The sequence below is a fragment of the Myxocyprinus asiaticus genome, chromosome 2 (genome assembly GCF_019703515.2).
Source record: "Myxocyprinus asiaticus isolate MX2 ecotype Aquarium Trade chromosome 2, UBuf_Myxa_2, whole genome shotgun sequence".
NCBI lineage: Eukaryota > Metazoa > Chordata > Actinopteri > Cypriniformes > Catostomidae > Myxocyprinus > Myxocyprinus asiaticus.
This window is the reverse complement of record NC_059345.1, coordinates 39482626-39506193: the sequence shown is the minus strand read 5'-3', so window position 1 is coordinate 39506193 and position 23568 is coordinate 39482626. Positions and strand designations below refer to the sequence as shown.

The following is a 23568-nucleotide window of genomic DNA, read 5'->3' as shown; positions in this document are numbered from 1 at the left end:
ACCCTCCAAAAATTGGCCCCATTCACTTCCATTGTAAGTGTCTCACTGTATCCTTGATATTGTTTGAAATTAAGTTTTGTGGTAACCAACATTATGCCACAAATGATGTGGACTGAGCTTAACTTGTATTGAACACGGAACATTCCTTTAATGTTGTGCCCTTTCTGTGTTTGCACCCCCCGAACCCTGCCAGAATCCCAGCCATGTATCTCAAGACATCCACTCAATAACATTCAGCAATCAGTATATAGAATATTTAGAATAGAGAAATTATCTTTAGTGAATTAAAACTTAAATGCTTCTTTAACAGCATATGCAATTGCTGTTCACTGTTAGCTGTGTTGCTTTCTGCTGTCCTCTTTGCCTTCTTTCCCTTTTTGTTTGATGTTTCTTAACATTATACCCTGCTGCATTTTAATTTCTGTTGCATGCATCTGTTAGGGCTGCTCTTCTCCCATCGTAGTGAAGTTTGCAGACACGCAGAAGGATAAAGAACAGAAACGTACTGCTCAGCAGCTGCTGCAACAGATGCAACAGCTCAATGCTGCCTCCATGTGGGGAAACCTTACAGGACTGAACTCACTGGGGCCACAGTACCTTGCAGTGAGTACACATGCCACATCTGCATTATTAACAACACAGTCATGATCTCATGCAGCCTGTTGCATCTTAAGTCTGTGCATGTAGAAACTGCGCTACTATAGAGAAGTATATAAAACATGCAAAAAGCACAGAAAATTAAGACATTCGTGTTTAGGATTTGAGAACTAGCCTTTGCTCCAGCCAAACCGTAACTTTTAATTGCAACATGCAGATGTTAAAGGAATTCTCTCATCATTTACTCACCCTTATGCCATGCCAGATGTGTATGATTTTTTTTTTCTGGTGAACACAAATATTTTTAGAAGAATATCTCAGCTCTGTAGGTCCATACAATGCAAGTAAATGGTGACCAAAATTTTGAAGCTCCAAAAATCACATAAATGCTGCATACAAGTAATCCATAATATTGCAGTGGTTTAATCCATGTCTTCTGAAGCGATCTAATCAAATTTAGGTGAGAACAGACCAAAATATAACAACTCTTTCACTGTTCAACTTGCCATTGCAGTCTCTAGGCACGATCATGATTTCAAGCTCGATTACACTTCCTAGGGCTTGACACATGCGTGCAGCACTAGGTTAGATGATGCTTGCAAGTGTAATCGAGCTTGAAATCATGATCGCCAAGGATTTATAGTCTGGGATGGCATGAGGGTGAGTAAATGATGAGAATTTTTCATTTTTGCGTGAACTATTCCTTTAATGCATTATCATTTGCATCAGTACTGAAGCAACGGCTTTTTTAAAATTCAGGGTTAGATTTCAGGAGAGCTTTGTTTTAAACTAATAAAGAGTCTTGTATAGAGTCTGACTCCTGTTGCTGTGTTTTTTCTGCTGTATTTGAGCACATGGGCTACAGGTCTACGTTTGGTCATTATTTTAGCTGCCTCTAATTTGGCTCCTCTAAATTCCTCTGGTTATCTCTGATTGGTTGCTCTAAAGCTCTTTGTGCCAGTTAACTGGTTTGATACTCACTCAGGCCATCATAGATGTGGAGCCCTGTTTGAATGTGTTAGTGCTGCTCCATGGGTGTGCTGTGAAAACCTTTTCTATCTTCTTTCCCCTTAATGTTTGTTTCCCTTCATAATTTCTTGTATCCCTTGAATGTTTACATTATTTCACTACTTTGTTTCCATATTTACCACTTGTGCTCCTGCTTGTCCTTTATTTTGCCTTGTTGCCTGATTTATATCTCATCTACTCTCTCTCTGTTCTATTATTTCTCTCTCTCTCGCTCTCTCTCTCTCTCTCTCTCTCTCTCTCTCTCTCCCTCTCTCTCTCTCTCCCTCTCCTGAAAGTCACAGTCCTGGATGCAGTCCTGACTCTTTCTGTTTTCTGTTTTGATGTAATGTCTAGCTTTATTTGCAGCTTCTACAACAGTCTGCATCCTCTGGAAATGCACTCAACAATCTCCATCCAATGTCAGGTGAGAGTCTGACAATCTCTGTTCCATTCAGCCCCTTTAGAAAGGAATATGTCTGTAAGTGAAGCAGCAAGCAAAACCTGTCGATTATACTGCATACCCACAAAGTGACAGTGGTGAAAAAAAAAAAAGGTCACTTTTAAGGGGTTGCATGTGAGTTTTAGGTTGAATGTTAGGTAGAATAATGTGTTGTGCTGTGTACATGGAGTTAAGTTCAAAAGTCTTTTGCTTCTATTTTGCATTTTGTATTTCAAATTCTATTATCAGCATAACAATTTGAGTGACAAGTTGAATTTGAGTAAAAAGCATGATGTGAGTTTTCCAAAGAGCATCTTGTGTGCTTTAATGGAAACAAGTAACCTTTCATACAAAGCTGGGTTCCCATGGGTCCTTAATGTCTTAAATTCGGTTTTCTAAAATGTAAGGTCATAATTAGTCTTAAATGGTATAACAAAAGTCTTTATTATCATTTAAAGAGGTCTAAAATTTGGGGACTGAAAGACAGGAATCACAATATGGCCTAATTTGATTATTAAACTTCAGAACATTTAGATTCAGTTGGTGTGGGTTTGTTCTAGTGTGGACTTGTGGTATTAATTTGATTTGTTTAGTTCTTTAAAAAATGACTTAAGTCTTAAATGTCATTTTTAAAACTCTGCATCAACCCTGCAAAGGTACATACATGGTCAGTGACACATTTGCTTATTGGATTGGTGACAGCAATGGTCATTCATTTTATAACATTTCTTTTATATTTTTCAGTGTTTGCATCCAGGTTTAGATTAGATTTTGAGTCCCATGTTTTCAATGTGAAACCTAGATATCAGAACCCTAGTGTATCAGAATGAGATTTTCTAGCTATCTTCTGAAATCAGTTTTTTTCTGAAATCCTGATACTATGTAATCGTGTAAGCATTTTTTCAGATGGCCTGGTCGGGCCAGTAGTTTGGATTTTTACTTGCCCTGCCAATATTTTCAATGACCTGACCACAAAACAAAATATAAATGATACTTGATTAGTTTAAATCTGCAGAATTTGCAACAACAATATTCAATACATCACAAAAATCCAAATGCTTAAGGTTGTAAGGCATAAAAACACATTTACAAGATAAATGTAAAATTTAGTTACAAGACAGTACTGGCCCGATCGGGCAAGTGGCAGTTCAGTTAACTAGGCCAAATTGCTCTCGCACTGGCCTCGGGTTAGTGGGCCCTCCTTATTGTTGTGCTCAGTGTAAGGTATCATTGTATTTGAATATTGTGCTGTGCATCTGTGGATCTGTGGTAGGTCTGAATGCCATTCAGAATCTGGCTGCATTAGCAGCAGCAGCGAGTGCTACGCAGGCAACACCCACAGGTAGCAACGCTCTGACCACCTCCAGCTCCCCCCTCAGCGTCCTCACCAGCTCAGGTACGCCCTCCGGACAGCACGCTCAATCTGCCTGGGACGCCTACAAGGGTTGGTCCCGCTTTTTAATTTCCTCCTGTCCAAAAACTTTGCTTTGAATAAGTCCCATCTGTAAAGCATAATAAGATGATCTTTGTAAGGTGTCTGGGAACAGCTATTAAAGGAATAGATCACCCAAAAATGTACACTCTGTTATAATTTACTCACCCTCTTGTTGTTCCAAACCCATATGAGAACTTATTACATGTAAGTGTTGTGTTCATGCCACTGTGAGCAAGCTTTTCTCTTGCTTTAATGAAAGCACAACAAACGGTAAAGTCGCAGTGAAGTGCCTTGATGATCGTAGTTTTCTTTGGGTGTTTTGACGTATTTTCTACTGGAAAAGGAAGTAGGGGCTGGACATGTCTAACAGCTAGTCCCTTTAAAAATAGCTAATAGGTTTTATTTTACATTGGAGCCTGGCTAAGACACACACACACACACACACACACACACACATAACCCTTTCCACCGTGCTGCTCAAGCCAGAGCCAGTTACTGGAAAAATGAAGCATTCTCAATAACGACCTGCTTTTCCACTGACTTGAGAACCAAACAATGATCTAACTGACAACATTAATGCATTACCAGCCCACAAACAAACAAAGCGCATCGCGATTTTTGCTTACTACGAGACTGGAGCCGTTGTGAATGTACATTGCAGATGAATGAAAAAGATCACAATATTTCAACAGTTTGAATCACAATACACTAAAAATAAAGAATACTTACTCATGCTGTACATCCCATGAATCCTACAGAAATGCCTGCATTAAAAAATATGAATAAACTCCAGCCACTTCATATCAGATTCGCGTTCCATTCAGAAGTGATCACCTCTGGAAGAATTCAGGAGTGATATGCTTCGAACACAACTGCAAATTTGCTGTTATTCTTCCTCTTTCGAAATACAAGCCACAGGCACCCTTAAACAAGGTAGTTTGAGGTAGGGAACATGATTTTGAGAGGGAACGAAAATACACAATCTCTGCGTATATGTACTTGATAGGCTGTTGAAGTGGCGGAGTTAAAACTTAATAACTTGACTATTTGCTTAACTCATCACGCAGTCTTGCATACGTCAGCAGAGAAGTCATATCAGCGGAAGAGTAAGTTATTACATTTTCATTAAAGATTACAAAGACAAACAATATTTATAAAACAATATGCATGGATGAATCGTTTACAATAAGTCCAGTAACATACATTAACAAAATAGATGGGGTCAATTTTTATGATGACTTGCACTTAAAAATGACATTTCAGGTTGTTTCTCACCAAACTTATTGCAGGTCTTCAGAAGACTTGGAATATGACACACACATTGCATGGACTACTTTTATATTTTTTTTGTCCTTTAAGCTTTAAAATTAAGCACTATAAACTTCCACTGTATTGAACAGACGAACCATGATATTCATTAAAACATCTCCATCTGTGTTTCACACAAGAAGGAAAGTTATATGATTTAGGAACAACATGAGGGTGAGTAAATTATGACAGATTTTTTATTTTTAGGGTAACTATTCTTTAAACAAATTTTCACAAACTCAAAACAACTGAGGATTTTAAATAAATGTATCTGTTGCAGTTTGTACACCTTAGCTCTTGATGTATCCATTGGTTGCTTCAAGAGCATAAAAATCCTTTATGCGATTTGATGGGTGTCTTGTTTAAGTGTATGCATGCTGAAAAACATTACCCCTCTCATGGCAGTCTGCTGTTCTGTAACATTTGCTTTACATGGCTGTATGTGTAATGAGAGCATCTCAAATGTGAATAGATGAAAAATCTGTGAGACGATCCTAAGTAACGAGTCTGGTTCTCGTTGTCTTTCCTTCTCCACAGCAGGCTCTTCTCCCACCTCCAGTAATAGTTCATCTGTGAACCCCATGGCATCTTTAGGTGCTCTTCAGTCTCTTGCTGCGGGCGCTGGAGCAGGTCTCAACATGAGCTCCCTAGCAAGTAAGGAAGCACAACCGTTCATTGCTTTTGCTTCTGTATGAAGTCAAATAGGATGTAAATTTCATTCCATATGTTTTTGCCATGTCATCTGTCTCTGAATGCTGTTTCTCTGTGTCTTTATCAGTTTTGTTGTGGCTTCCCTTCTGTTTGTGATCAAGCTGTGTTTCTCTGTGTGCAGGCATGGCTGCTCTGAATGGTGGTCTGGGCGGTGGGGGTCTCTCTAATGGCTCTGGAAGTACCATGGAGGCTCTTACTCAGGCAGCCTATTCTGGCATCCAACAATATGCAGCTGCTGCTCTGCCCAGCCTCTACAGCCAGAGTTTACTGTCCCAGCAGAACGTTAGTGCAGCCGGGAGCCAGAAGGAAGGTGAGTGCTGATTGGTCTGATGGGGTCGGCAGATACATTAGTACAGTTTGCTCTTATACAGAGGCTGACTAAGTTCATGTTTCCAGGGTTAGCTCTTATAGGATATGTGTTGGCCCATAATGATGTTCTAAATGTGTGTTTGTGTGTAGATATGTGTAGTGTTAATACCTTCTTAAGAATTCATTCTTGTTTTAAATATGCTGCAACAGCAAGTCACAGTCAGAGCATGGGTAAGAGATTCTTATCACTATGTCCATTTTTACATTCTGTTAGTTTTAAAAAAATGAGTGGAGATCCATACCAGCAGCTCTCAGCAAGGGAATATTCAGGGTAAAATGCAACTTAAAGGAATAGTTAAACAAAAGATTAAATATCTGTCATTATTTACTCATCCTAATATAGTTCTTAGCCTGTATACTGTTCTTTTGTCCATTGAGCACACAAGGTGAATTTTGATACAGCTCTTTTTCATATTAGACCAGTTCACAGAGACCAAGTCTGTTCAACTCCAAAAGAGACTCGAGACCAGTTTATGAAAACAATTAATGTTTTTTTGTAGCTTCTTAATGTCAGAACCAATCATGCTAATTCAAACGGACGCTATGCAGCATAGCTCTCTCTCTGCGATCTTTATTGTTCGTAGAAACATCTACGTCCCTATCAGAGTTGGCCACAGCGGAGACCCTTTTGCATTTACCTGCCTCTTTCTTCCCGACCTGATGTCATTATCAAGCTTCCCAAGGATAACTTTTTCTCTGATGTAATTTCCTCAACAAGAACCACAAGTGTTCCTATTGGAGATTTCCTCCATGTCAAATTAAGTTATTAGATGGTTACTAGCAAGACAATTCTCATTAAACTAACACATCTCACACACTTTACATAAAAAAAAATAAAAAAATGACCGCGAGGTGCTTGCTACATAAAACAAAGATTAATAGATACATTTATCGTTACGATTTACCAGTGTTGAAGTATTGAATTTGTTGTAGGTAACCCTATGAACAGGCTGATCAGACAATGTCAAAGCCTGTCATTTTATTCTTAAGAGAAAAATTAAGATGTTCTTAAGAAAATATTTGAGAATTTAAGAATTGCACTTAGGAACGTTCTTACGAACTTCTTATTTATCCTAAGAACTTTAATTAGTTTCTTAAGAACATTTTTGTGAATCCTTCCCCTGGTTCTGGATTTCAACTCACTCATGATCCAATTTTTTAATAGCTCACTAGAGGGGAAAATTATCTGCAAATAACAACTTAAATTTCGGTCTGCTTCTCACATGAATGTGGCTTCAGAAGACTTAGCGCATATAGCGCATGAATCATATGGACTACTGTTATGGTGCTTTTTAGTCCTTTTTGGAGCTTGACAGACGTGGTCACTATGAACTGTCTTAGTGTGTAAAAGAGAAGCTTGAAATTTCTTTTGTGTTCCATGGAAAAATGGGACATCATGAGGGTGAGTAAATAATGACAATTTGTGGGTGAACTATTCATTAATAGGAGCTCTTAATTACCATAGAATATAATAATTTACAGTCTATTCTGTGCAAAGTTTTAATTTCAATCTTTCAACGCATTCTATGACCATTTAAACCAGTAAACCTGGTAACTTTCACATGATAGCTGCACAAGGATACCTAGGAAGAATGTGACTTAACCACCAGTAAAATACTTTTTAATGGTGCAAAACTGCACCTACAGGAAAGACATTGGTAATGCGTAACCAGAGGTTAATGCACCTTGAGAAATACTTTTTTTTTTTTTTTTTTTTTTTTTGGTCATTTACTGTATCTGTTTTTCCTTGAACTATGAATTATTTTCTATGATAACTGATGGGGTTTAAGTTGTATGTAACCCAGAATATTCCTTGAACTGATTTTTATAAATAATTAGATAAGAATGAAGGTTTAGCCTTCATCGAAAACAAGAGGGTGGTGTATGTTTTAAAAGTGATCCTTTTTCTCTCATTCTTTCTCTCTTTATGAAGGCCCAGAGGGGGCAAATTTGTTCATCTACCACCTACCACAGGAGTTTGGTGATCAGGATCTGTTACAGATGTTTATGCCTTTTGGTAATGTTATCTCTGCCAAGGTCTTCATCGACAAACAGACCAATCTTAGCAAGTGTTTTGGTAAGTCGAGCCCTACTCCAAACCTTGTAAGCTTTTTTAGTATTTTATTTATTCTGTGCATTGAGTAACTAGAGTCCGGTTCTGTTTTCTTTAAGGCTTTGTAAGTTATGACAATCCAGTTTCGTCCCAGGCGGCTATTCAGTCAATGAACGGTTTTCAGATTGGAATGAAGCGGCTGAAGGTGCAACTTAAACGATCCAAAAATGACAGCAAGCCATACTGAGTGATTGTACTCTAATGGACTTGGTTTGAAAATGTTTTTCTGGTAAGTGGAGTGTGACATTGCAAAATTAGAATGCCCCCACCCACCCTTAACCACCCCTCCTAATCCTCCTCTCACTTCTCCTGCCTTTCCTTCTTATCTTCTCTCCCTCTTAACCTTAAAAACAAAGACAACATGCAATTTGTTAACATTATGAATTTGTTCCAAGGAGAAAATGGGTTCTTTTTTTCCCCAGATTTATATATGATTGTTTTTTGTTTTTCTTTAGTTAACCTAAAACTTTTTTTTTTTTTGTGCCATATTACAAGTTTGCTGTGTATAAATTTTGTGTCAAAGGATGTTGCATAATGAAAGCCAGCCTGTTAGACTGCTTTCAGTCCTTTAGACTGTTGATCACCACGGACAGGCCCCTGTAGATGTTCTTCTGTGTTTACACTAGACTCTTGTAGTACATTTGGACAGTATGATGCTGATGCCTCCGACAAAGCTGCCTTTTTAGAAAACGAAGGAGGTCTGCTGCATTTGGTGCAAAAGATAATCAATCACCTGAATATTGTTTTAAGCATCTGGAAGGTCAAGCTTCACTCCACTAGACTGTTTTCATGGATGCCTTTTTTTATTTAATTAATTTATTTCACTAATTTATTTATTTATTTTTTATGTATCTGTGTCTTCACAATGAGGGTAATGTAACATTTCTTTAAAGTTTTATGTTCTGCTGAAATGCTCGGCAAACAACAATCATGATGGTGCATTATGTTTGAATTTATTCATATTTCACATTTTAAAAACACAAACACTAAACACATTTATTATATCATATGCTGATTCCGAGATGGTGGTTAAACATTCAGTATTGGTAGATTGCTCTAGATGCTACACTTACACTCAGGACATTTTCACCATTCTGTCAGACCAAAACTTGTCCACTCTTGCCCATTATTCTACTCTTTTAGATTCACCTGGTACATTATCTGATGAATATTGATAAGTGATGGAGTGCAGTTTTCATTTACATTTTTTTCTTAAAGCCTCAAACTAAATCAAAACCTTTTTGACCCAATATTTGTAACCTTTGAAAATGCGTTTCCGGCAATTGTTGATGAATCACACGTGAGCACATATGGTTTTAAACTAGCATTTCGAAAGATTTCTTGAGCCATCCTTAAAACACACAATCACTAGATGGCTTTTATTTTGGTGGGCATGTGATATTATCCTACGCCTCTGTTCAAGAGGTTGGTGTTGAAGCTTTTAGCAATATTTGCATCCTTTGAAAAAAGTGAGCGATTGAGTGAATTTTGAAAAGATATAGCCAAGAACAGAAATGCTTAATTCATGGCAACTTAATTGTCAGAATTATTTCCTAACTTTTTAATGAGTATTATTCTCAGTGTTGCAAGTAATTTCTTGTGCCCTCATAGCTGGTGTATTGAGACTAGCCCTGCAATCCCGAGGTGTTCAATCCAGTTAAAATATAGTGCGTTTATGAGTTATTCCATGCAGTTTAAATTAGTTGATGGCAGTAAATAAGTGTTAATCAAATGTTAATGCCAATCTGAGTCCTGCAGGTTCGTGAGGTGAGAAGATTGTTTTTATGGATATCGAGAAAACATTATCCAGATAGTGTTTATTACTTAATTATTATGCCTTTTCTATTTTTATAGAGGTTTTGTAATAAGTGATTTCTCTGAATTCAAAACAGTTGTTTAAAAAACAAAAACCTCAAAAGATTCAACACTGTTTTTGTAGAATTCTAATGTGAAGTTTTGTGAAGACATTTCACAGATTGTTTAAACAACTGATGTGTGACCCTTTTCGCTAGCTGTAATGTATTGTCTGTTTAGTCAAAATTGTATCAAGAACTGTCCAGGCGTAGCTGGGGTGTTTTTGAAAGTCTGAAGCAGATCCATGGTTCAGTTTTAAGTTATTACTAATTTAATCATTTCAGTTGTTTAATGTCTCTAAACTAAGTACATTATATACATGTGTAGTGAGAAATGCTGAAATGTTTTATCTCAAGTCATTTGTGTTTAATTTCCTCAGAACAGATTTTGAAATCTGAATCCCAATAAGTGAAAATTGTTAGACAAATTTACCTCAATATTGTTATCACTGTTTGACACTTGACACGTGTATTATCAATTGTGCTTTTTATTTTCATTCATGAATTGCAAATAAGCCCATTTTGTTATTCTCTCATATCCTCACTTTCTATTCTTTCACAAAGTATGGACACACTTCTCGATAATAAGATCTGCTTCCTCACTGGGATTTTGGGTACTATTGCGATATGCCAGTCTGTATGCCTTTTAAGTTTGGTACATACGATGTTACAGAAGCTTTAGACTGAACCCAGGTGTTAAGCCCCTCTTGAAATGTTTAGATGGTAGTCCAGGGAACGGCCAGTCCCTGATTTGTGCCTCTATTAACATAAATATGATATACATGCATTATAAACTGGTGGAAAAAAAAAACATGGGATGCCCTTGCACCACTGATCACCATTTTGAAAAATCCAAAGATTTGTGTGAACTTGTTATAGGCTGGGATTTTTGTTTGTTAGGCAGAATCTCTTCATAGTTTTGTTACATTTTAACAAGAGCAGAATGACTGGCGTTTGTATAACAATCTGCTGATTTGTGCGCCTTAAAACAGCTCACTTAGTGCAGAGTAGTTTTGTGCCAAACACATCAAGTCTTACATTTCTGTACACATTTAATAATACTCTGCTCACTTTGTCACATCATGCTTATCCAGTTCTTGTCCTACGGAGTTAAATTTACTTAAATTGTATCCATTTGTATAACCAGGTGTTTTGTGTGACTAATAGCTCTAAATATGCATTATTCCGTAGTCCCACACAATTCAAGTTGAAGCACAAAATAAAATGACTCTTTGAAAGAGCTGAAACATTGAAGCACAAATTTTTTTTTTCTTTTTTGTTTTTTACCCTTGATCTCAAATTAAAATGTGGTAGTGTGGTGTTTAACATTTAAGGAGCTTAATGTGTTTACTTTAAAATTAGATGTTGCTGATAACTTTGCTGTCGAGGAATCATCCTCAGCAAAGTATTCAGTTGTTCTAGCTGTAGTAGGCAGGCTGTGTTGTCTCTTGGTGTTTAATGTTATTCCCCTTTGTTCACTATTGTTGGCATGTTGCTTACCCTTCCCTCTTTCTTCCCACTTTTTTTTTCATTGTTTCCTGTGTTGCATTCAACGTTGTGTGTTTAGATGATGTGTGCACCCCCAGGCAAAAATAATCATTCATGAGTTTCTTTTTCATCCCCTCTCCTTTTTCCATTGTGCTTTAACCTAGGTTTGTTATTCGTTCTTTGTTTTATTCTAGATATCTTCGTGCCCGTTTGTCATCGTTTGCCTAGCATGTCGATGTGGCGTCAAAAGTTCATCGTCCAGTTCGTTGTCCTCTTCGCTTCTCTGACGCTTGAAATTTCACACTTGACCTTTTTTGTTAACTTTTGACGCTTATTGATTACTTATTTTGTTTGTTTCTTTGTGTGATGTTAATTTCTGTCATTTGTGCTGCCAATCGGGAGCGTTAGAAAGACTGCTAACAAGTGTAAAGTTTCGTGAAAATGTTCTGAGCAAAGAGTCTATTTTTCTAGAACGTTCAAACAACCACTAGATTTTTGCGGAAGCTTTTAATTTTCATAGTTACATTTCTCAGTTTCTTTATCAATTTGTATTGTTTTAAAGCAGTCTTCCTAGCGCTTCAAATTGTACTCCTTTTTTGATTTTGTTGTCTTCTCAAAGCAGCCATTCAAGTTTATAGAATCACTTTTGTGTGTTCAAGTGTGGGTGTTTCCCTTTCTTTCTCTCACGTGTTCTAAACCTTTTAGAGGATGTTTATCGTCACATTTTGCTGACATTGAGGATAAACTTTGTAATTTTGTGTTAGGTTAGTTCGCATGATGTAATTTTTGGGAGTTTCTATTAGCAGAGTGACATTACAATAGACACTTGAATTGCCTTTTTTGTGTGTCGAGCCAACACAGGCACGTTTTTATTATTTCCTTATTGTGTGAAAATCAGGATTGGTCTGAAATTATAATAAAAAATGCATAGAATGAGCAGAGTTGAATTTCTTGTCACAGGTAAATAGTAAGCATGCATGTTTTTTTTGTTTGTTTTTTTTAAAGTGCACTGAAATCCTCAGCAAAATGTGATTTAGTTTTGTTTCAAAAAGTCAAGATAAATAAAGAGGTGCCAAAAGTTTTGCATGTTGCTGTTGGTTACATTTTCAGTACGTTTCAGATCATGCTTAAAACTCCGGCTACAGTGATATTGGTCTAAGTTTAATGTGATTTAGTATGGTTTAAAGTGAGCTTTTAAAGATGTATTCATGTTATAAGAATAGAAGTGGTTTACAAATGAGTCCAATCTCTGATTAAATATAAATTATCGTGCCTACTGCTGCAAAAACATATGCTCTTAAGATGTATTGTTCAGTTAATGGGGATTTGTTACAACCGAACAGTAAGTCTATTTTACACATAGCTTGCAAGCATTCTTTTGCATTTTTCCCCTCATTCTGACATTTATATACAAGTTGTGACTGATTGGTTGTGACAACTGCAGCTTAGCCCCACCTAAAGCCTTTAGTTTGGTATCCATCATGTGCATGTCTCCATGCATGAAGAGCTAAATTTGAGATTTGTTTTTTCATGTCCCCTTTTTCTTTTCTTTTTTTATGCTGACAGACTTAAATAAATTGGGGTTGAGGTGGTTGACATTTTCTGTCTAGATTTTATGCTGCTGTTTTGTGAGTTTAATTGTACTCTGAGGATATTTCCTGTGGGATGTTTGTCATTATTGGTACAGAGTGATTGTATTTAGATTTGTACAGATTTTGCCTTTTCTACTTCAAAGGTTCTGTTTCACATTGTAAATCCCAATAAGTAGAGCATGTAGACCGTAACACCATGACCAAACATCAGCCTGTACAAAATAGCCAAAAAGGAAAAAATAAACTCCACAAAACAGCCTTTAACTGAAATAAAAGATTATTTTAAAGGTTTGTTTTTTGTGTGTGTGTGTGTGGTTTTCATTGGAAGTGTAGTGAGTGCAGAATTAATTAGATGTCTGAAACCGTGTGCTCTGAATGTTTCCTGATGGTTTATTTCAAGTGTGTTTTATGAGGTTGGTTAAGGATTTCACACTACTGTCTCTACAGAAATATAGTCAAGTGGACACCTATGAAGCAATCTAGTAGTTTTAGTTTATGTACGATTAAACTGTTTGAAAATATTTACATGCATTGTGTCTGAATTTATTTTCTAAATTTTTAGAAAAATTGAGATTTGTTTTTCAACCAGCCAATTCATTTAACCACCTCATTCCTTGGTCTGCTAACACATTAATGTTTCTCTTATTATAAATCAGGCTACTTCATAAAAGTTGAACATTTTGGTGTTGTATTAGCCAATATAATGTAGTAATTTGTGATGTGTTTTCTTTCAAATGCTTTGTGCAGCAGTCCAGGTGCAATTTGATAAACTGAAAAATCTGAAAATGCAATTTGTACACTAACAAGTTTGTTCACATTATTGATTGCCCATTTCTACTCATTGTAGAGTCCTTTAAATTATTGTGTACTGTATTACCATGCAAGTTCAAAATTCATGGAATTTCTTTTTTTTTTTTTTTATTATTAAAATACCGGTTTCAGCTTAATAGGCAGAGACAACTAAATACAGTAAGTAGGCCATTGGTAGGTTGATTCCCCTGCAAAGTGTTAACACAGTGGCACTATCAAAAAATGGCTGTTTGTTTGAGCATCCCAACCAGCCCGACAGCAAAACTGTCTGTGTTTTTTACTAATCTTTTAGATGCTGGAGTGGTGCAGAAATTAACAATTGACTGCCATTCATCATGCCTTCATTGCCTAATCTACAAAAATCAGAAAAAAACTCAAAACAATATATTCTAAAAAACCTTTAGAATATATTGGTTGGAGTGCTTGAGAGAGTTTGTCTGCACCATATAAGGCAGTATAAGTTTTCCAATGAACCAATACATGAAAAGAACCACATAAACCAATCCTTTTAAAGCACAGTTGCTTATCATTGCAAGCCTTTACTGATCTGATACTTGCATACAGAGCAGTGAGTGCAGTTGAACCAATATGGCGTACTCTCGAAACATACAATAAACCACTTTAAATAGTATCTTTGTTTGCCATTTATCATCTATAGGCTGCAGTGAAGCAAATAGTCTATACATCAACATGTATTGTTCTTTAGCTTATCTAAAAAATAATTTTATATCATATAGGTTTCATCTTAAATAGTCCATACTGTAAGTCTCGGGCCACATCAGTATCTCTTAAATTGGAATTAACTCAAAAACCAATTAAGACCTTGAAAACCATCTGTGCATCAGTCCTGCCGCTGACAGGTAAGGGTCAGAGTTTACTAGTGTTTTTAGATTGGCCATCCACAGCTGCACTGCAGAGAGGAGGCACATGGTTGTACTTGGGGGTGATGTTCATGTGGACAGATGTTGTATATGGATCCTGGAAGACGATACGGTGCAGGTTTGAGCTGTCCCTCTGGAGATCTTCAAGACTTTTCTCACTTCTCACAGTGCTACCACTCTTTCCAGAAAAGTCCACATTCTCAGGGTATTGAGCATCACCTGAGTGTCAAGATGAGAAGATAAATAGCTACTTTTATTAAATCATGCAATTCATACTCTAATTAGTAGTCAATCTTGGCGTATGTGTTTGTCAGTGAATTCACTTTAAAGAGGTTTTGTTGGTAAAAGTTCCTCAGTCATTGCTATCAAGTAGCGACACAAAACAGAAACCTCTATATTCATTTATCTAAAGAATTACCTGGTAGAAGTGATATATAGCCGTCAGTACACAACAGGCGAATAGGCAGCCACTGCTCACAGCCCTCCAGAGACCTCTTACAGGCAAAGCTATGGAGATCTCTGAGTGCTGGAAATCGGCAGGTTCGTCCAAGGTCGTAGAACTGAGGTGGAGCTATCCATATTTCCCTTGATTTATAGCTGTGCAGTACCTCTGAGGGAGTGGACCACTGCACGACAGAGCGGATGTGTTATTTCCCAACAGACAAGCATCAGTTTTACAATGGCTTAGGCTTGGTCCATGAAAATTAATTGCGTAACATCACTTATGGCTAGAAGGTGCAGGTAGGTATAGCTGCAGTCTGGAGATGTCCAAAAGGGGATTGCGCCAACTCCAAAAGGTGGTGTCACTTCCACACATGGTTAAGTTTGGGGCTCTGTATGTCATTGCTGGCGGTTTGGAGCTCTGTCTGCAGATATATCCTTCTCAAAAGGGGTAGAAACTCCAAAATAGGGTGGGGTAAATCCAGAAGGGGCAGAGTTACTTCAAAATGTGGTTGGGCCAACTCCAAAAGAGGGCAACATTTCCACACATTGTTAGGGTTAAAGGGAAGAAAGGGTTAGGTTAGGGGCTCTGTATATCTTTGCTGGTGGTTTCGAGCTCCCACCCATTTTACAGCCTGCAGCTATATCCTTCTCAGTAGGCCTAGAAAGCTTAATTCATATTCATGAGGAAGGCTATACCTGATTAGTTGGTGAAGGGTTAGGTTTAGGTTGGGTTGTTGTTTCCCCCGACAAATCAAGTACCGCTTTCCTCATGAATATAAATGACTCTCCCAGTGTGGTTGCTACTCAGCTGGTAAGAAGGATATAGCTGCAGGCCAAGCTCCAAAAATGGGTGGCATCTCCAAACCGGCAGTAAAGACATAGGAAGCCCCTAACCCTTTCCCTAACCTTAATGTTGTGCAGAAGTGATGCCCTCTTTTGGAGTTGGCTCAACCCCCTTTGAGTAATCACGCCCTTTTTTGAAAATTCCCTCCCATTTGGAGATCTCGGGCCTGCAGCTATACCTACTTACAGCTGGTGAATGAAGGCATGACTCATGTAATAAATATTGTTATTACTATTTTTTATTACTTTTATCCATTACTTGATCCCTTATTGTTTTAATTCTATTTTTTTGTTTTGTTATTTGTTAATATATTATCATTTTTTTTCCCTTGTCATTATTTTTTGTGTGTATTAATGCTTTGGCAATATTGTATGTAAACACAAACATACCAATACAGTACTTTAAAATTAAAATGGTATTAATTAAATTCAAAATAATAAATAAGGTACAGAACGACAGCATTACTCAATTAATATTAATGAGCCAAGACATTGCCAGGTAGCTACGCCACCTGGACACATTTATTCACATCCTCTGTAATTTACAAATTTCCTTTTAACTCTTAAAAAAACAGAAAAACAAGACGCTATCAAAAATATGTGCAAGCAGGTACAGCTGCAGTACGGAGAACTCCAAATGGGGGCGGGATCTTCAAAAGAGGGCGGAGTTACCCCACTCACGGTTAAGAGGTGTGTTCATGCAGCGCTGCGGAGACCGATCGGCGCTGGACTTAAGCAGTGCATGTCGGTTAGAAATCTTGTCTGCAATTTTTGTAATAGTACATCGTGTTTATGGTCGTGTTATATTATGTTTGTATAGTAATATTATGTTTATTCATTAAAAACTTTAAAAATGATTAAAAATACGGACTCCTTTATTGGCATTAAAATAATACCGGCTTTTATTGTACTTTCTTCTTGTACACCCAACATGCACTGTATTAAGCAGCACATAAACCTTTCAAATGAATAATGTTTCGGATTATTTTGTGTAAAATTCAAGCATCTGTCTATCTGTCACATTTCGTCCGCAAACATCGCGTGATCTTCCGTGACTGGTGTCGGTTCAGACGTCGACAGGAAGCGCAAAGTGTCCGGCTTGACAACTCTCTTTTCAACTCCTCCCCCGACTGCAACCGGCAAATCTCGCCGGTAAATCGAGATGTAGTTCAAGTCGAAAACACACCTAAGGGATGGGCGATACCTTATAATTTCTATAAAAACAAATCTCACCTTAAAGTGAACTATTTCTTTCTCGTCTTCAAGAGTATGCGGTGTGTCCAGCAGGCAGCAGATGTAAAACGCGGTGTCATACCTCCTGTGTTTGTCGTACACGCCTGTGGGGGTCAGCCAGTTGCCCCACTCGCGCAGAGCCCAGATGTTGGGCAGACACTGCAGCTCCTTGCACATCTTAATAAAATTCGCCGAGTTATCAATAACCAGAGACCTCCACCTGGACAGCACGTGTTCGTCCCAGGCCCCGCTCAGTCTGGTCAGGGTGGGTTGGGTGTCCCAGTCATTTTCATCAGTTGTGTGCACATGAATAGTGTTTTCCTCGTGTTTGGGAACAACCAGGAGCACACCAGACTCCTCAAACGTCTCTCTCACAGCACATATCCTGAAAGCCACATCTCCCGGTAAAGGAGATCCCAGTTTAGCTCTGTCAGTGGCGAAAATGGGTGGCCTGGTCGCTGGCGGCTGTCTCACAACTCCGATCCCGTAGTTGGGCGCTTTGGTGAAGGATTTAAAGATCTCCTGCCATTCGCTGGAGAAATCGGAGGAATCCACCAGCCCCCCGGGGAACACGTAGGCATTGGGCATAAACCCGCTCTTACCGCTTCGTTTCAGCAGAAGCACACGATAATCAAAGGCAGCTTTGTCAGGTAGATCAGTCTGGGTTGGTGCAGTGAATGTATCCACACCTGCTCTGAGAGAGTCCACACTTTGAGTGCGTCTCATCCCGGCCGCGAGGATCACCGTCGCCGCCTCTCGCCAGTGTTTTAGCGCCGTGTTCATCGTGATGCTTGCTTACATGCTCATCGTTACATGGACTTTCTTCTGCTCAACTAATCATAACAGGAGGTGAAGGACAACACAGAAAAAATGTGTTTTTATTCGGCATTTGGTGAAGTAGCGCCATCTACGCCAAGGGATGAACGCTTGCTGTCCTAAAGCCGCCTTTTCACTGTCTCTGACATTCGCATGCGACTGTCGTATTTCTCCCACTAGTGGCAGTCGTGATAAATTGCTCACTATGGATTTATTCATTGAAGAAGTACCTCAGAGTGACGTTACTGTGTGCGATTTTGTTGAGCAGATGGATAAATTCAGTAAAATTCAGGATTAATATTCACTCAGTATTTATTATTAATAGTATCATTTATCATTATTACTGTTTTGTAGTTACTATTATGATTATTAACAGCAACAACAACCCTAATTTAGCAAATATGAATGAGAAATTCATAGATTTGATTTTAAATAGGTTTTGTGTGTGCAGAAATAAATGACACATGTACACATTTAATCACACGTTTACAGCATTTTCACAACTAACATTACATTTTTCATAATGGTTAAGGTTAGGTATAGGTTTTGGGTTGAGTTGTAAACTTTATAAAACAGGCATTCCTCATTTGTGCCTGTACAGTAGAAAACAACTCGCTTCGCAGACATTACACCCAGAAAATGGCTCTCACACGTGACCTTACTGCTTTTGCCACATGGGGCAGTGTTCCGAATTTCGGTAAGTATACGTCGATTTTAGATAAAGTCGACCTACTCTTTCCGATCTCAATGTGAGATCAGTCTGAAAGGGAGACAGACTCATTTGCGTCATTCACAGTGCCTCATGGAAGTGGGTGATTGCTCCTGGGCATGTTTCGTGGGCTTGGTTGGTTTTGGTTCTCTGATTGATAAGGCTTTCTCTGCTGGACCATGGGTAATGGAGTTGTTTACCAGGAATTCTGCTATGAAACACAATTTTTAAACAATGAAGCTGAAATAACGCAGATGGTCTTTAAAGGTTTATAAGTTATCGTTGAAAATAAATTTGTCTATGGAAAAAATGTATGGGATTTTTACTTCCGTAACCAGACTGTTGCATTCTATTGGAAAACGCTCTCTTGAACCACTGATTGGCTGGTTTGATGGAACTTCAGTGAGTAGAAGCACACAGGACTTTTCATCAGTCGGCCTGGAAACAGAATCGTGTTCAGAAGATTCCGCATTATTTCATTGAGCGCTACTGAGGGTGAAATAATCACCGGATTTGTCCAAGTTTGCCAGGTTAATGACTCCAAATAATTTAAAGTAGGGATGCTCCGATATGAACATTTTTGGCCGATACAATAACCTGTTTTTTTTAAAAAAACTACAGGCCAATAACGTTACAGATATTTTGCAACTTAATTCTGTCATCGGATCATTGTTTTTAAGAATGCTTAAAATATTTACAAAGAGGTACAAAGCCCTTTTTAACTGTTCTAACAATAAATCATTTCCATTGAACATATGATCTGTTGAACACCTGACAGTACCAATGTATCAGAAACCATCTGTTTTTCATATCTGCATTTTCACGCTTATTGCGGATATTCCGATGTTTTTAATTTGGTCAATAATTGGCCAAGAAATATCGGCAGCCGATACATCGGTGCATCCCTAATTTAAAGATTTTCAGAGTTTTGTTTGAGGCATGTAGCAGAAAGTAAAGTGGATATCCATGAGCAGAGCTGCACATTCTGCTTTGTTTACATAGTTATGTCTGTGAAATATTCTGTGATGAGATTTTTTGGGCTTTATTTAGACTCTGTACACATTTTCCACTATTTCCCAGTGTGTTACTCACGCATCATTATATAAATGATATCTTTCCCCATGTCTGTCTTTTATTATGGAATGATATTTCTCTGATGACTAAACCAACTGTGATTCATCGCTTAACATGTCAGTTAGAGGGCTTTTCCTGTCTAAATTGGTGGTTCTTGGCCAAGTGAAGGCGCTATAGATCCCCAGACCTTTGCCGTTTAAGTCAATGGTCTGGCTCTGCGAGACAGTCCTAACTGTAGAGAAGGATATAGCCAGAGACAGTTTGGCAGAGGCAGACCATGGTATTAAAATGAATGGGAGAAATCGGAACGGCCAACGGATGTAGCAAAGGAAGTCCCGCCTTACAGGTAAAAGAGCCAGTCACTTTAGATACAGATATCCCTGTCAGTCAGCTCGAGAATCTCCATGCACATTAGCTGAACCAGCCTGAAAAATATTTTAGCTCAATATCTGAGCTAAAGATGAAAAATGTATGATACCATTGTTGTCTGATTTTACTGCTGATTTTAAATATGCTCTGATCGTAATCTTGATCAAACATTTTGGATATTTCAGTCTTTCCCCATTCAAATAGATAGGAGCTGTACTTTTGTATGCTGGATGCCCGTCTAGCGTTTTCTATAAAAAAATATCTATGGTGTTGATATCAATGCGTAATTTGCTTGCAAAGTGGATTTACAGGTTATAGAGTTGTCAAAAGTTATCATGAGTATTTTAAAGTGTTCAGGGGATGTCATAACTGGAAACAGAGTGAGAGAGCCCATATTATGCTCATTTACAGGTTCATAATTTTATTTTGGGGGTCTACTAGAAAAGATTTACATGCTTTAATGTTCAAAACACATTTTTCTCATACTGTACATTGCTGCAGCAACTCTTTTCACCCGCTGTCTGAAACACACTTTTGTATCTCATATGACAACTCTGACCATCTTCTCATGTCATTCACCCATTGTGTTATTGTTAAGGTCAACAGATTTTTTTGGGAGTTAAACTGGGATGGGGGTAGGGGTGCAACTAGTGTATATATATATATATATATATATATATACACATACACACATATACATGTGAAAGTGTATGTTTTATTTTATATTGCATTTACAACCATTTTAATAACATTTAAGCTTCTTAAAAATGTAGGGTGACAAATACATTTTAAAAAGTACAATTGTAATTTTCTTTAATGTTATGTACGTTAACTTGCATGTGTAATAATGTTGGAAATTTCATATCAACTACACATTTTAACACAAATTATTAACAAGTTGAAACCTAAAAATTAAGTCGAATTACACATAACAATTAAGCACTTGAATCATTAAATCGTGCAGTGTGAATAGTTGTCTGAATTTGATCTGCCAGGTCGAATTTACCGCCGTAGGTGTCGGAAAAAAATAACATTTAGAGTGACGGAGAAAACACCTCATGAGCATTTTCACGTAGTAAAGGGGTGCTGTAGACTCACACATCAACTCTTGCTGAAAAATATTCTCCATTTTGATTGACTCTTCTCAGCACGAAAAGGGGGAATAGATGAAGTTACTGTTTACAAACAAATGCCCCGCACCGCCACTTATGGGTTCTTTTGTTCCACTTCACTTTTAACATCTACTCGCTAACTCCCCTAAGGAATCCCCACCGCCATATTGGAAGTCCATTCCACTTCGTTAAGTGAGCAAGGGAAGCTTCTGTTGACAGACCCTCAACCCCTCGATTTTGACCAAGGGACCGAGCCTACACTGATGTTCGCTTCAGGTAGCTCCATATCCTACTATGCAACTCGATTGTGACGTGACAGCAGATTGCACTTCATAAACCCCACCCCCAAACAACTCTAAGGTATGATGGAAGTGAACTTGGGTCAATTAAACAGTCTAGAAAAGTTATATTGAGATTTAACAGCATATACTTGTAGCTACCTTAAACTGTTTATCACACAGTTATAGACTATGTGTTCATTATGTTAACATTTTCATTTGTGTAAATCTTGATTAATCCTTTCTAACAATTCATTTGAATAAAAATAAAAATTAAACATACTAGATTTATGCATAAGCCTCTGAAATCAATCTCTGAAAACATTGTTTTCTCATGTGCAAAAATCACTAAATAATTCCACAAATTGACATCAGCCTTTAACATACTCCAAGTGATCAAGGGTTAAGGGTGTTCCAGTTAAACCCATCGCTCGTCTTCCGCCAGTTGTGGACACTTGCGCAACGTAAGCAGTGACGTACATCCGAGTCCATGAGTTGGAGTGAAGTTTGCGAGGGAAGGGGATAAAATTTGAAATGGAACGCAGCCCAGAAATGAACCGCTGTCTATGGTCACTTCGCTCAAATGGTGCTGAAACTGCCCCAAAAGTGCTGTTTGTGGTGTCGAAACACCCTGTTTTCCGCAGATTATTGGAGATTAGGGCTTCTTCATATTTCCTCCAGATCCTCGCATCAGGAAAAACTCAGGATTTTACATAAATGATGATATTTCACGGGTCACCTTCATTGTTATCGCATCTGCTCTACAGAGAACGGGATCATGACGTCATCCGAAGTAATCGGTGCATGGCATTGTGGGACTTTAGGACATGGAAGCTATGGTAGAGGCCGAGTAGTGTTTTTCTTTCTTTCTTTCTTTTATTTTTTTATTGTACTTAGGTCAATAACATGGTCAAGTACAGAGCATAAAATAATCAATTACATTGTTCAACAGTTCAGAGAGTGTGAAATACAATAAAGAACAAAAATAACAACATTAATAATAAAAAAACATAAATAAATAAAAAAATGATGTTTGGGCAGTTACATGAAACTGACAAGCTTTAGAATTTGTATTGTTTTTATAAGTTTCTGGTTTTGTGTTCTCATGTTTGAAAGGGTTTCAAAATACATCTTAAGATCAGTGTTACAGAAGATAATATAAAAGGGTTTTTTTCTGAGTTACTCTTATCTTGTGAATGTAAAACTTTGTTAAAATAATTAAAAGATTATGTAATTTTGTTTTTCATAAAAATTTGGGTTTTGTAATTTAAGTAAAATATCACATGGTTTTAAATTTAAAGATTTGTAATAATAATAATAATAATAATAATAATAATAATAATAATTTCCATTATAGAGAAAGGGCAATACATTTAAAAAAAAAAAAAAAAAAATTCAATATCTTCAACTGATGTGTTGCAAAAAGTACATTTATCACATACAGTATGGATATATCTACTAATGGCTGCATTTACAGGATAACATCGCTGAATAATTTTGTAAATCATTTCCTTCATTTAGTTAGAAATAACATATTTATAAGTTAATGTCCAGATGCTGTGCCATGATAAATGGTGAGGTTTAAGCCATTTTGATTTACATGGGGATTGGATCTGACATTAGAGTTTCTTATGATATTATTATTAAAAATGGAAAGACCATTTACTAAAAGTTGGGGATTTTGTAAGGTTGTATCATTAATATCTACAACTGAGGATTTGGTTAAGATGAATATGCCACTTGGGATAGCCTTAAAAAAATTTTTTTTATTATTTTTCACTTATAAAAGAACTATACTTTAAAATAAAATTGGGGTAAGTGCATAATTGCCATTCTTGTCAATAAGTTGATTTACAATTAATACGTTATGCCGGAACCAATTCTCTATGTACGACTTGTTATACGTAATATTACCATTGTTCCAAATAAAACCTCAATTGGGAGAGAAATTGTGCTTGTACAAAAGTGACCGGTACAGTAATGCTTGTTTGTGATAACTAGCCAAAGCAATAGGAAGTTTACCGATAACGTAGGGACACTGAAAAACAACCTTCATTTTCTAAATAAATAGTTTGGGACATTATTG

The 23568-nt window shown here is 37.4% G+C and overlaps 2 protein-coding genes across 26 annotated transcripts in view; one reads left to right on the top strand and one right to left on the bottom strand.

Moving 5' to 3' along the window:
- celf1 (cugbp, Elav-like family member 1) overlaps positions 1-23568 on the top strand; it is a 178506-nt gene that overhangs the window by 38620 nt on the left and 116318 nt on the right. For 8 of the 25 annotated variants that reach the window (XM_051718115.1, XM_051718080.1, XM_051718089.1 and 5 more), the window contains 8 exons: positions 442-603; positions 1960-2029; positions 3318-3488; positions 5325-5441; positions 5620-5808; positions 6018-6038; positions 7801-7944; positions 8040-13434. In XM_051718115.1, the coding sequence (XP_051574075.1) occupies positions 442-603; positions 1960-2029; positions 3318-3488; positions 5325-5441; positions 5620-5808; positions 6018-6038; positions 7801-7944; positions 8040-8167 (1002 nt within the window). In that variant the 3' untranslated portion in view covers positions 8168-13434. Of the gene's footprint in view, positions 1-441; positions 604-1959; positions 2030-3317; positions 3489-5324; positions 5442-5619; positions 5809-6017; positions 6039-7800; positions 7945-8039; positions 13435-23568 lie in introns of those variants that run through there. The other 17 variants (XM_051718032.1, XM_051718066.1, XM_051718022.1 and 14 more) reach the window with 13 other exon arrangements.
- Positions 13281-18023, bottom strand: nudt19 (nudix (nucleoside diphosphate linked moiety X)-type motif 19). Its single transcript, XM_051718204.1, has 3 exons — positions 17125-18023; positions 15023-15230; positions 13281-14823 (listed from the first exon to the last, which is right to left on the bottom strand). The coding sequence occupies exons 1-3, from the start codon at positions 17905-17907 to the stop codon at positions 14591-14593; spliced, it is 1224 nt and encodes a 407-aa protein (XP_051574164.1). The 5' UTR covers positions 17908-18023; the 3' UTR covers positions 13281-14590.

Bases quoted from the DNA above. Each gene is read 5' to 3' on its own strand.
- nudt19 (XM_051718204.1), bottom strand. From the start codon at position 17,907: ATGAACACGGCGCTAAAACACTGGCGAGAGGCGGCGACGGTGATCCTC. The intron at 15,231-17,124 runs GTGAGATTTGTT...TCTGTCGTGCAG, and splicing joins AAGAAATAGTTCACTTTAAG to TGGTCCACTCCCTCAGAGGT. The intron at 14,824-15,022 runs GTAATTCTTTAG...CTTGACACTCAG, and splicing joins CTATATATCACTTCTACCAG to GTGATGCTCAATACCCTGAG.